This window comes from Herpailurus yagouaroundi, unplaced genomic scaffold (genome assembly GCF_014898765.1).
Source record: "Herpailurus yagouaroundi ecotype Mexico unplaced genomic scaffold, PumYag 29, whole genome shotgun sequence".
In the NCBI taxonomy this organism is placed as follows: Eukaryota; Metazoa; Chordata; class Mammalia; order Carnivora; family Felidae; genus Herpailurus; species Herpailurus yagouaroundi.
The window spans coordinates 36,901,908-36,916,637 of NW_024412377.1; the positions used below are offsets into that span (position 1 = coordinate 36,901,908).

Sequence of the window (14,730 nt, forward strand, 5' to 3'; positions counted from 1 at the left end):
TTTTTAAATTTTTTTTAACATTTATTTATTTTTGAGACAGAGAGAGACAGAGCATGAGCAGGGGAGGGTCAGAGAGAGAGGGAGACACAGAATCCAAAACAGGCTCCAGGCTCTGAGCTGTCAGCCCAGAGCCCGATGCGGGGCTCAAACTCACGGACCGCGAGATCATGACCTGAGCCGAAGTCGGACGCCCAACCGACTGAGCCACCCAGGTGCCCCTGGAAACATTTGTCTTTTTATCCTAAGGGGATATTTTGCAGAGTAAAACTTTTATATTTTGATGAAGTATAATTTTTTTCTTTCATGGATTGTTTTTTTGATGTCATGCCTCTACTCGCTTATACCAAGCCCGAGGTTCAAAGATATTATTTTACTTTTTCTGCTAAAGGATTTATAAGTTACTTTTTTTTCATTCTCTCACTCTTTTTTGTTGTTGTTTTAAATTGTAATAAGGGGCGCCTAGGTGTCTCAGCCGTTAAGTGTCTGAGTCTTGGTTTCAGCTCAGGTCATGATCTCATAATTCATGAGTTCAAGCCTCGTGTCAGGCTCTGTGCTGACAGTGCAGAGCCTTGCTTGGGATTCTCTCCCTCTCTCACTCCCTATCTGCCCTCCCCCACTCATGTGTGCACTCTTTTCCAAAATAAATAAAACTCTTAAAAAATTGTAATAAAATTACCATAAAGAATATTTGCCATCTTAACCATGTTTAAATGTACAGTTCAGTAGCATTAAGTATATTAACATTGTTGTAAAACAGATCTCCAGAAGTTTTCATCTTGTAGGATTGAAAATCTATAGCCACTAAACAGCTCCCCCTTTCCCTCTCCCAGCAGGAGCTAACCAGCTCAAGGCACACTTTTTTATTGGGCTCTCTTGAGAAGGATGAATTGTTTTACCAAACTTCCCATGAGTATAATGAAAGGGAAAAAAATCAGTTTTTTCTATTGAAAATTGAAAATATATTTTCTTTTTTAAAAATGTTTATTTACTTTGAGAGAGAGAAAGAGAGAGAGAGCAGGAGAGGGGCAGAGAGAGAGGGAGAAGAGAGAGAGAGAGAGAGAGAGAGAGACAGAGGTGGAGAGAACTCCAAGAAGGCTCCATGCCAATGAGGAGCTCCATCACAGAAACTGTGAGAGATCATGACCAGTTGGTTGTGGAACTTAACCAACTGAGCCACCCAGGTGCCCAAAAATATATTTTCTAATACTCACTTAAATCCTTCATTTGGAGGAAATTTTATTGAATTTAATTGCATATTAAGTACACTCTTTGAGTTATATGCAACAAAAAGCTTTCTTTAAATATTCCAATACAGACATTTTCTGTGCTATTTACATAAATCAGAAAGGCATTATGGAAATTTAGACACGTATGCTAAAAAAAGAGAAAATATTAAAATTATTAGGAAATATGTCATCATAAATCCATGGTCCTTGATTTAAAAAAAAAAGTAAAGTTTATGGTCAAATTTTTATCTTAAGAGATACAAAAGCTGTTAATATAATCATATTTTGTGATTTTTTGTGCCATTAAATAACATTATAGTTAATTACATATGTAATATGTCTATTATTTCCATTTATCAAATAAAACATAGAAAAATGAGAATTTGTGCTTTCCCTGAAGTACAGTACAAATTAAATAGCAAAATCAATTTTTGTGAGCAAAAGTTCTGAACCATAATAGATAACACACCAAAATGATATAAGATTTTAACCAATATCCTGTAAACAAGTTTCCCTAGCATTTTCTTATTTGGAAAATGAGAGAGTAAGAAACATAGATGTTCCAAGTTAATCACGTGATTAAAAGTAATTTTGACAATGCTATTCATGAGTAATCTTCACCAATTCTGTAAGTAAATTTTATTATAAAAGCATAATGAGGCATTCCTGATTCACTGACAATCACAGATATTATAATGATACATTAATCACGAAGATAAGCAGATCCAAAGAATTGCCCAATTCATTTCACAGGTTATCAAAAACATGACTTTCTTTTCCAACATCTCTCACAACTGTGAATCATACTTTTGAATTATAATAAATTTTAATCACATTACCTTTGGAAAGTAATAAATATTTAAACTTACTAAATTGTCTCATAATAGGTATTTGTCTATAGTGACTCTCACCTGGCATTTTCTAAAGATAGTTCTTTCCATGACCTTGAATTTATCACTCAAACTCGCTATACATGTTACTGCTATGCCTAGGCTAGAATATCCATAAAGTACTTAGTTCTTCCCTGCAGATGAAAAATGTGACCATACAGGTCCATTTTCTGTCTGTTGTCCTGGTGAAATGATACATATGCTTTCTTTCATTCTCAGTGTTTGGATGATAAAGCTAATGTTCACACTAACTACTGAGGAGTAAAAATAGGGGGACATGGGAAGAAGGACTCTCCAAAGGAACAGAAGGGTCATGATCCCCCAGCACCACTCACAGGGACACAAGTACAGATCCTATAAGCCTTGAGGATAAGATTGTGGAACTTCTTTAACTGACCATCTGAGAAAATAAAAATTTTTTTTAAAGATACTTGATATAGATAATAGCCTCATTTTCTAAGACGCATGTAAGTAGGGGCTAAAACTGTTCAACATGGTTGTTAAATGAAGACTCCTGAGAAGGACTCCTTGAATTTCCATCCCAGCTCCAAACACTGTCTCCCCAGGCTTTGGGTTTCTCATCTCTAATACAGCAAATGGTAATATTTCCTGTAGCATAAGGATGTGATGTAGGGATTCAAGGAGGCAACACATGTCAAAGCATTCAGCACAGTGCCTGTCACATGCTAAGCACTCGACAAATGTCAGGTTTTATTATTTAATGAAATTTATATATTCTTAATGAGGAACTCAATTTGGCATGTAATTGACCATCTAGATTCAGTGCAAATACATTCCTATGGACCACAGAATTGAACATAGGCAGTTTCAGTTTTCTTTTTCTCTGGATAGGATAGAGTCAAAGTTAATTAATCAGAATCAAAGTAGATATTATGTAAATATGTATAATTTAAGATTGCAACATAATTGAGTCATTCATCTATTTTTCATTCATCCAATAAATATTAACTCAGAGCATGCTTTAAGTAGGTCACTGTGCCTTTTTTTTAAATGTTTATTATTTATTTTTGAGAGAGAGAGAGAGAGCGAGCCTGAGTGGGGGAGGGGCAGAGAGAGAGGGAGACACAGAATCCGAAGCAGGCTCCAGGCTCTGAGCCCGATGCAGAACTGTGAGATCATGACCTGAGCCGAAGTTGGACACTTAACCGATTGAGCCACCCAGGCACTCCTGTGCCTTTTAACTAATACTGCAACACATACTTGAACTCACTCCCACCTGAAGATGAACAAGGGTAATAGGGAGTAAGTCCCCTAATTCACTAACGGCATAGCCTTTTTCAATTAGAAAAGTGCATTTTCTGTAAGGAAGTATAGTAAATATCCAGTAACCATCTTGTATAAATCTATTTAAATGCCTCAAAGATGAAGACCTAGGGAATAAGTGAGCGGAACTGACATTTTTTTTTCTTTCATGAATTTGATTAAAGACAAATCTTCAGTGATCAAAACTAAACAATGAAACCTTTCTTTAAAAATTTTTATTTAAGATAAAATTTTGAATGGGATTCTGAGATACTCTAAAGTACTATAAGGTATTGGAAGAGAAATGAGACATGAGGGGGGGGGGGCGGGGGACACTACAGCACCATGCAAAGGCTATAATTGCTAAAGTTGTTTATATTTAAATTCAATACATTATCTCATTAAAATAAAAGATAAAAATAGGGTTAATATTCCAACTGTTCATGAAAAATAAAGGACAATAGGAATTTTAAATAAATTGAAGGGGGCATACCTTGTATAGCCATTTAGGAATCAGAGCTCTCTTCACTCACTAGATATTGATACATTATGAAAATCTGATGACACTTTTGACTCTATTACTGTGTAGCTTTCAAAGTAATAGAAGCAAACATTGACTCAAAACCTAATCTCTGTTAAAATAATGTGTTTTAATTCTGATGTCACAATTTAGACTGTTCTAAAAATAACTACAAATTTATGAAACTTGATTGATTTTTACTGATACATTTACCTATTCAACACACATTTTGTGACATCTCTAATGCACCCTCTCTGTGGTGGGTTAGGTACAGGACACAGGAAGAAGACAGATGTTACAGGGTAATAAACACAAAGAAATGTGGAGTTATTTGATGAAATAACATGGTATATATTCCACTGGGTGTGAAAGATCTACCAGGAAATAACATCAGATTAAAATTTTGAAAGCTAAACTCGAGCCAGTCCATGGAAGGAGCACAGGGTGGGGGACAGCATTCTGCACCGGATCTCTGTATATCAAGGCTAAATCAAGACACTGGGGAGAGATTAGCAACTTGGAAAACTGCAGTATTAAGAAATGGGCACCTGGGTGCTCAGTCGGTGGAGTCTCCGACTCTGGATTTCGGCTCAGGTCATGATCCCACAGTTTGTGAGTTCAAGCCCTGTGTAGGGCTCTGCGCTGGGATTCTCTCTCTCCCTTCCTCTCTGCCACTCCCCCGCACACACAGGTGCGTGAACACATGCTCTCTTTCTCTCCAAATAAACTTAAAAAAAAAAAATAAAAGGAATATCAAAGGTGAGTCTGCCGAATGGAAGCTGCCATATTAAGTTAGCATAGCGAGATCTGTGTTTTAGAAAGATGAGTCGGGCAGCAGTACAAAAAATGGACTAACAGAAGATGAGACAGAAGAAGGAAAGCCAAGCCCTTGCTACTGCAGTGGTGAGAGTGGGGTGGGGAAGGCAATGGGTGGATGAGTGAACTACTGAGAAGGGTAAAGAAACAGATTCATTAATAATGAGTATTAGTTAATAGAGGAGAAGAAAATGTCATACTGAGCTCTGGGTTTTGGCCTGAGTACCTAGATGCTGAGAAAAAAGAGACAGATACAATGGGGGAGAAGATTTACATTAGAGCATAAATTGAATATGAAAGTATCTGGGAATTTTAAGACATCATTAAATCTACTTATTCTGCAAAACGCTGTTAGCTGGAAAGATTAATAGAACTTCCCAACATGTCTAATAAATAAACATAGAGCAGTTTTCCTACTTCAGCTTTTCTGCTTACTTAGAATTTTCAGCCAATTTACAATTGGTTATTATGAGTTAATCCATCTATCTTCCACATGAGGTTAGTTAATGGAAGCATTCCATTTTTAATCTAAGAGTCTGAAGTAATTTTCCAGAAGTTCTTCCAGAGAGGATCTAAAAAGCCAAAACTCAACTTTAATTTTCTGAGTACTTTTTCTGCTTAAAGTCACTGAAATGAATTGCCTTTGCTAGGAAAAATAGCAAGCATTGACCCTTAAAAATTCAACTTACTATTTAAACATTTCAGATTACCAAGGGGCAGCAATTTTTCTCGCTTGAAAAATATCTTAGCCCAAATAGTGTTGCAAAACGTAAGGATGTGTACTGCCTACGAGCTACAAATTGTTTTGTATATACCAATCATAAATACACCATTTTGAGTTGTACTTAGTCAAATAATAGGTCTCATTTTTCACTGAATTCAAATTGTTTATATTAATTAAGTGACCTGATTGGTTGTCTGCCATCATATAGATACCATCCAAGAGAATTTTATCAAATACTGAATTCAACCAAAACAATGCAAGGCTTATGGCTCTGAGGCTAAGAACGAAATAAAATCTGCCATTACTTAAGGGATGTCTAGTTCAATAAAACGTGTATGTGTAGTTAACATGCTTTACACAAAATACTCTGCAACAAAACAATGAGCAGCTTCTAAGTCACGACTTTATGTGTATTACTCCTATTAGTCATACTTTTAACATCAGTTAAGATGCCATATAAATTCCAATTTTCATTAACACAATTTTATTATTTTCTCAGCCAGGACACAATGTAAATTTCTAGAAGTTATTATTATTATTATTATTATTATTATTATTATTATTATTATTACAAATCACTGAACTCCTCTTCTCCAAATGTGAGTCTCCTAGTCACCAAACAAATCATGGGTTTCTTGTCACCATCCCAACTCTTCCCTCTTGGCTTCTGCTTGTTCTGATGGCTGCTATACTGGACCCACCAGCACTAGGGACACTGAGGCTTCACATCATCATCTTCAACACAGTCTAGTATCCTGCAGTATGATTTTAATAGTCCACTCAAAGCCACTGACAATTTTTCATGATCTATTTCATTTGATTTAGTTAAAGTGATTTTATGAAATATTTCAGTTATACACACCACCGGAACCATTCAAATTTTGAAGAAAAGTCTACGGCATTTACAACAACAGAGAAGAAATACTTTAGTACCTCTGGGTTTCAAACAAAGGAATCGTGACTAGAAAGCAGTAGCAAAGCCTTTTTAGATATTTAGCTACCCATGAGTATCAGGGCACCAGGTACCAAGTTAAAGATACCAGGAAACCATGAACCACAGAAGCAGTGCTTCTACAGAACCCTGTAGCAGTGCTATATTATGACTATATGGACCTATATCCTACAGCATCAGCCCAGGTGTAACTTATGAAATCCCAAACCCATGGCATTTAAAAAATGCTCCACATAAAGACTAAGAGTCACTTTTGCCTGCTGTCTGAAAGCAGTGGAGAGGAGTGAAACAAAGGTTGGGAAATGGGCTTTTTTTGTGGTGATGGGAGATTTGGGGCAAGTATATGGTTATATTTCCTTGCCTTAAACTGCTATTTGTGGAGGAAAAGTATGTTTTTCTTGTGGCGATTGTGAACTGTTAGCAAAGGCAGAAAGTATTCATTTCCTAGTGAAGATGGTTTTTTTCCAGTGTGACAGAGGATGAACCTTACATGAAAATTATTACAAATATTTCTATACGTAGTAAGCATGATTAGAAAAAAACAACTTTTTAAGGCAAATGGCAAAGATTTTCTTTTTAATGAATTCTTTGGTTATAAACAGGTCTTGAATGACATTAGTTCTGTGTAGTATTAACTGGTTTTACTGGTATCTGTTCTGTGCATCCCTTCATGACCAGGATGAAATTAATCATCCTAGGTTATAGCTCATAGAACATATTTAATATAATTTACCTTGCTTTAATGTAAAAATAAGTGCAGATTGAAAATATATCTTTAGATCCCACATACATATATTATTACAAAGCTACTGCTGAGCAATATATTGCATAAAATTTTCATCCTTTCAAAAATAAAAATTCAGATGTTCTTAATAGGAAGCATAAATAAAGCTGAAATACAAACTGCACATGTTCCCATGACTCTTGACACGATGTTTCACTTTCATTGGCTCACGGATTCCTGAGTTAAATAAAGCATAATGAAACATAATTAGCATGTCCTAATCATTCTAGAACTACTTATCACTCTAGCAAAGCAAAAAGTGCTGGCAAGGAGTGATCCAAACCACTGCCAAAACCAACAGTATCCATCCTAAATACTGTGGAAAAAATGTTGATGAACTATGAAAATTTGGATTCTAATCAGTAAAGAAAATAAGTTAATATGGATTTGTTCATAGCACCAAATATATGGCAGTATATGAGAATAAAAGAGGACGACCCAGAAAACCTATGATAGAAAAAAAAAATAAGACTATATGAAAAGTAGTAAAAGGAACTAGCTAGCCCGTGGTGATATATATATATATATATATATATATATATATATATATATATACACACACACAGTGCAGTAGATTTACTTTTAGGTTTGTTGCTACATGTTCTATGGTAGAAAAAAGATATCATTTATTCTTGCAGAACTATAAATTTTCTTCTATAATATTGTAAACAAGCATATTCAAGCACATAGTAAATGATTAGGTCTTGTATGAAACTAAAAAGTGTAGCTGGAATAAGAGTCTGTATATATGAATTTTTCCTTTTATTTGGAATATCCTTTGGAAGTAACTTACATTTTTTCTGTGCCTGGGGGCATTATTTTCTACACCATTGGTATCGTCTGATTTCCTGTATAGAAAACAAAAAAGAAAACCACTAGATATTTACATTACATAAAATCAAGTCAGTACACCATCTATAACGTGGCCATCAGGTTAAAATGTAAAAGGTCAATACAGACAATTAATTTTTCCTAAAAATGTTTTACTCATAATGTTGATTTTGTTTTTATACCATTGCTTAGAGAAGAACTATTGCCATAGATGACTGTAACCAAGTCCCTTTTATTTTATGCAGAGGGAGAACTGCTTCTCGCCCAACATGAGTAAGGACTTGGGGGTATATGACTATAACTTGTGTGCTGTCTTGAGGCCTGTAAGATAACAGTCAATCAGAAATTCAGCCAATACATAAGAGACGGGTGCTGTAATCTAACATGTTCATTACAATTAGAGGTTACACACGGTTCTCTGTCTACCCGATGTACATCAGGGCAAGACCACAAATACAGGCTTCAGATTCTTAAAGGCAAGAATGACTAAACAAGGTAACAAGAGTGCATAAGAATACCCTTCTAGGTCTTTCGGGCAGGCCTGAGCTCATTAAGCTGTTACCACCAGATAGTAAATTCAACCACCTAAGCAAAATTTGAGGGAGAGGTGAGTAGATGAGAGTGTATGCATTAAACATATGAGTGGATCAGATAAATGAATGAGCTCCTCATTGAAATACATGAAGTGATTAGCTTGTTTTGATGTTACGCACTTAGTACTGTTTTTAAGATTTCTTTTCATCAAGGAACTCTATGACTCTCCCTGGCATCTAACATATAAACATTATATATAAAATGTAATGATAATTCTAAACTAAAAATTCTAAAAGAACATTGGTAAAAGTTACTACAAATGAATTCAAGTGCCCTTGACCCTTGTATTAAAATTAAAGATACTGAAATAAACTGGAGATGAGCAGGACAGGGTAGAGAAAATTATGTACACTATCCCACTTATCCATAAAAGAAAAGAAAGTTAATCATTATACTATAGATTGAGTCAGTTTGACATTATTCTTAGGGTATTCTAGACAAAAATACTGTAAGAATATTTTTTAAACCGGGTAAGCTAGATAAATGAAAAGTAAATTGAGAATTGATGTCTATTCCATGCTTTTCTGATGTCATCCTTTCAGAGTGTGTGTTACACAAACCACAAAGCCTCCAAATGTGAGTACAAGGGAATGGCTAGAAACACTGGGGCAGCTGAGCTGGAAGAACAGAATTCAGGCAAGTCTGTAACTGTTTCAAGTATCTGAATGATGGTCTTGTTTTTATATGACTGCAAGTATAACAATGGGAATCAATACGCGGGAACCAAAAAGATAAAACATTCAAAGCCGTATAAACAAGGTATCCAAGCTCTCCAGAAAGAGGTGCAATTTCCTTCCAACTGTAAGTGTTTATGCTAAGACAACACTATTTTGTTTTGTTTTCTTCCTCTTTCTTCTGTGGTTACAGAGCACAGAGCTCCTGATATAATTATTTCATGTCCTTACTTTAGAAGTTCATATTTATTTTACTGACCATATGTGAACAGAGTAAAAAGAACTATCTGAATAACGTCTGCGAATATCTGAATGACAGCGGTCTACCTCGCTCCCACACTCTCTAACCATGGCTATAGACCACACCTCAGAACTTGTGTCGGCTGACAAAGATAAACTTCAGTGCCATTCTGTATTGGTCACATTTGCTCAGGCCTTCCATTTCCTAGGTTTCTATCGGCTGCTTTAATCTGGTCTCGTTTTCCTGGTCCAGCCCTTGGCTATGTTACTCAGATCTTGAATCCCAGACTTGGGGACCTCTATCTATCACTGGACTCCATGTTCACTCCTCCAGCTTAGAGGACCTAGTAACTCCCATCTTCGCCACACTAAGCTACTTTCCTGATAATTTTCTTCTCTGCCCTCTTCAGGCTTGACTCTCAACAAAGGGGCTGTAAGAGAACCTGTGGCACAATAAATGTTCTCTCACAAGTAGTGACTAATAAAATTCTAGGCCAGTGATTTTCAACATGACAGATTATCAGAATCAGTGATCGACATTTTAGAGAAATGGAGATGCCCAGGCACCAATCCCAGAAGTTTTGATCCAGGAGATCCAGTAAAGTCTGAGCAACTGTATTTTTGTAAAATTTTTTAAATGTTTGTTTATTTTTGAGACAGAGAGAGAGACAGGTGTGAGCGGGGGAGGCAGAGAGAGAGGGAGACACAGAATTGGAAGCAGGCTCCAGGCTCTGAGCTGTCAGCACACAGCCCGACGCGGGGCTCCAACTCACAAACTGTGAGATCATGACCCAAGCTGAAGTCGGACGCTTAACTGGCTGAGCCACCCAGGCGCCCCCTGAGCAACTGTATTTTTAAGGAGCATCCTAAGTAACCAAAGATATAGCCAAGTTTGAGAAATACTACTTTACACAATAATACTTCCTTATGATTACTGAACACCCCTGTGCATCAAAGCCCAGGCTAAGCATTTGGTCCAAAAGCCTTGTATAGCAAATCATTAAAGCCATTTTGTTGAGGAGAAAACCAAAGCACAGAGAGGTAAAAGTGAGTGGTGGAGGGAGGAGGGGAGGCCCCCTTGCAGGCAAGCCTCCCCACAACACAGATGTGTACAGAAAATAACACCTGCATAATGTTACACTTGTGGGTTGTGTTTTCACCTGCAAACTTTTATATTCAATTTCATACTTGTTTGTATTTTACTCAAGTGAAAATTAATCTGTAAAAAATAATACTTACAGCTGTTCAACTTGTTCAAATTCTTTCCCATCATCTGTGTAGCAAAAGAAGAATTTATCAAGATTGGTTTGTTATTCTTACGGATCACGTATGTTGAATTCAACTTTCCCCAAGTTAAAAATGCATTTGTGCAGTTTTCTCTCTTTGGAATGAAAGAGATATACCACACAAGACACTTGCACATCGATCATGTTCTCCCCTTTCCCTGCTCTCTAGACCTCAACTGCAATTTTTTTTAATTTTTATTTTATTTTTTTTTAATGTTTTATTTATTCTTGAGAGAGAGACAGAGAGAGACAGAGCATGAGCGAGGGAGGGGCAGAGAGAGAGAGGGACACAGAATCTGAAGCAGACTCCAGGCTCTGAGCTGTCAACACAGAGCCCAACGTGGGGCTCGAACTCACGAGCTGTGAGATCATGACGTGAGCCAAAGTCAGATGCTCAACTGACTGAGCCATCCAGGCGCTCCTCCTCCAATCTCTGATCAGGCATAGTCTAGTGTCTGGGATTTTCAAAATAGGCTAACTAATTTGTCATTATTTAAGTTAATAAAAATTTAGTACAAAATCAGAAAAGTATATAGAATGTAAGACACGTTTTCTTAGGGGACCATTGGCTTCTCAACCTGTAATCTGTAAGATACATGTTACAGAAATAGAAAACTGACCAGAAAATGTCTCTTTTATAAGAACTCCAGAATGTTTGATAAAATATTTTTGAAATGTGTTATCTAACTGAAAGACAGTCTTTGAGATCTTCTATGTTAAGCTACGAAGGGACTTTCTAATATTCCAGTACCAAACCACGTATCACCTAATTGGTGTTTAGGAACCAGTAACACCAAAGAAAAAGGGGGAAAAAAGTATATTTTCATACTAAAATATCTTAGGAAGTTGAAACAGAAAGTCTATCAGTATAAATTCATAGTACTTTCACCATTAATATTAGCATAAATACCACTCCAAATAACAAAAGTTAGACATTTCCCCCAAACTCTAAAGCCACTATAATGTATTAAGTCATAACGTGAGAACATTACCTAAAAAAAAGAAATCTTACCTATGTGCTTCTTTTTCTTTTGGGTGTATGTTTCACAAAGCAGAATAACAGCCACTAAAATAGCAACCTCAACAACTATTCCGAGAAATGGTTTGAGCGGCACCAAGTAACTCAGCACCACAAGTTGAATGCGCTCTTCACTCTCGCCTAATTGGAATACTGCATGGCACCAGTAAGATCCCTGATTGTCCTCTGTAAGTTGCATGATCTTCAGCCTTGTTTCATTAGCATTTGTTCTATTGATCGCATACTTCTCGCTCATTTGAACATCAATAGGAACCTAACATGAGGAGACATTAAAAGCCATTCCTATCATATTGCATAAAAGATACACATCCTCAATAATCTAGTTTGAGCAAAAGGTATAAGGCATAGTAACAGAGTCCAAGAGTTTGCTCTCCCAAAGGTAGCAAAGGAAAGGGATATTTTAAGTGCTAAGCACTCAGTCTTTGAAACTAGTGTATAGGTGCTTGTGGGTAAATATCAGAATTAAAATTACACAAAAATTCCAGCCATCTGGGTTACATGTTCTAAGTCCTATCTAGCTGTTTAAAGTACTTCCTCCTTCCCAAGAGCAGGCATACATCAAATCAACTATTGAACTTAATGAATTAATGAAGCTATTAAATCTGATCATTTGTATAAAGGAAGATCACTGGCCCCTGGCACCGGGAGGTCCTCAGACTGGAACTGAGGGTGAAATCTTCAGGCCTTTGAAGCTGACATAGAGGGAAGGGTAGAAATCCTCTGTGAGTCTGGTAAATGTGCTTGTCTGCACACCTTCTGTCTTCTCATATCTGAATTTCTTTCTTTATCAGGCAAGGTGGCTTCTGGGATTCACTGGATTTTCCCCAGCCTCTAAAGAGCCATACGAAACTTCTGTGGAGCTGATTTATTTAATCCATTTAAATTAAAATTTATTCTCAGGCCATTTGATGCCCTCACTGCACTATCACTCAACTGCCCTGCTTGATAAGTGCTAATCTGCATACAAATATTCTCAGAGGTTATCTGATAAAGAATCGTCTGTGAGTTTATTATTTGCACCCCCCACCCCGCCAAAATTTTAGCAACCTGGCTCCCTGTGCACAGAGCTGCCTGTGACGTTCAAATGAAACCCTCTCTAACTCAGAACTGATGAATCACAGTAATGCATGTTTAACAGGCACCCCGGATGACTCTGATGCAGATGGTTTGTCTACATTTTGAAAAAGAACACTTGACTTAAAGTTTTGACCTGCACCTTCTTCCTTACACTTTCCTCACATCCTAATATGACCCTAGCTGAGGACCAAATTGAGAGAAAATTACGATAGCAAATGAAGAGAGGCACAGACTACATCCTGAGAGTTTAATATCATCAGATTTAGGTTATTTTTTTGCCTAGTATCCCATATACATAAATAAATCAGGCTATATATTTCAAGTACTACAATTGATACTTATCTTTATAAATTTACATACTTAAAAAAATATTTACACACACAAAATGATTGCCTTTCCTAATCACCAATGAGAAGATAAGCAGAAATGTGACTGGTTTAAATTTACTCCTAAGTGACTTGGAGCTTCCTCTGAAAAATCAAACCCACCACAGAATCAGACACTCTCCCTTTTAAGTCCTTCCTCTGGTTCTCTTCAACAGTCTATGGCAGTATCAATTTTGTCTAAGAAGGAATTTAGTATTTCATTGTAAGGTCTACACTGTCTCATGCTGTCCCTCCTAGAATTACAGCTTGTTTTAATTTCACTGTTCACTAGTAGCAGAGTAATAGACGATGTTCCCCTGGAGGACAATGTGCTAAATTTCCTTGCTCTTAGAGGCTATTTGGGAGGAAGAAAAAGAGTGAGAAATGATTTTTTGAATGCTCATGTTTTTCTTATTATCAGCTCTTTGAACAGCCATTAATTCTTTAACAGGAATGTAAAGTCTTTTGCTTCCCTTAGGATTCCGGAAGGCCAAGAAAGGCCAATGACACTCCCAAGACCTAAGTTTAAGTTACCAAATTTTTATTCTTTTCTCAAATGGTGCCACTGTGTTGCATTCTATCACAAATGTTTCCAGAGACAGAAGCTGAAAAAGAAAACTGTCTACTTTTTCTAGATACTTTCATGGGATGATAAGAGAAGAGAATCTTTTTCTTAGGGTCATTTCTAAACTCATCAACTAAAAGCGAATTATAACTTCCTTTCAAAATATTTAAATTAAGTCGCTAAATCTAAGAAACAAAGTACCAGTTAATGGAACATTAAGAGTATCTTCAGATGTAAAATGTAATATGCTAAAAACATTCAATGACAACTGCATTTATCACTGTTCTTCTTCATGAATACATATTAAATAGTAAGATAATAGAAGTACAAATGGTCCTAGAAATTCTGATTCTGGTGGTAATCTTATTATTTATGAAATAAAAGTTTCCATTTTGTTTTCTTCAGATCAAAGAAATACGATCTTACCTGCACACTCCCATTACTATGGTACCAGGTCCAATGTAAAGGAGAGCAATGTTGACATTTACACATCAAGACAGTTGAATCCCCCACGTAAGTGATCAATGGTTTGTTTTTTCCATGAATCTCAGGGACTAAGAAATATTTAGAAAAACATGTTACTGAAAGAGTTTGAATAAGGAAACTCATTCAAGTTGAGGACAAATTCTCCTTTCGTTCATTTTCTCATTAATATAACTTGCTTTATGTAATTTTAGCTTCATACAATGTGAAACCATTTATTTTTTTAATTGGATCGCAGATGACACACAATATTACATTAGCTTCAGGTGTACATCGCACAGTGATCAGATAAGTCTATATGTTATGCTTACCACATGTGTAGTTACCATCTAACACCATGCGACACTATTATAGTATCATAGACTATATTCCCTATGCTGGACCTTTCATTCCACGCCAAA

The 14,730-nt window shown here is 36.3% G+C and overlaps 1 protein-coding gene across 1 annotated transcript in view; it reads right to left on the minus strand.

Annotated features, from left to right (window-relative positions):
- Window positions 1-6,234: 6,234 nt before the first annotated feature.
- The window catches only part of EMB (embigin), a 45,967-nt gene continuing 37,471 nt past the window's right edge, over window positions 6,235-14,730 (minus strand). Inside the window, exons 5-9 of the mRNA XM_040496746.1 lie at window positions 14,273-14,400; window positions 11,813-12,092; window positions 10,754-10,787; window positions 7,969-8,023; window positions 6,235-7,352 (exon numbers count right to left, since the gene is read on the minus strand). Of these exons, the coding sequence (XP_040352680.1) occupies window positions 7,335-7,352; window positions 7,969-8,023; window positions 10,754-10,787; window positions 11,813-12,092; window positions 14,273-14,400 (515 nt within the window). The 3' untranslated portion in view covers window positions 6,235-7,334. The remainder of the gene's footprint in view (window positions 7,353-7,968; window positions 8,024-10,753; window positions 10,788-11,812; window positions 12,093-14,272; window positions 14,401-14,730) is intronic.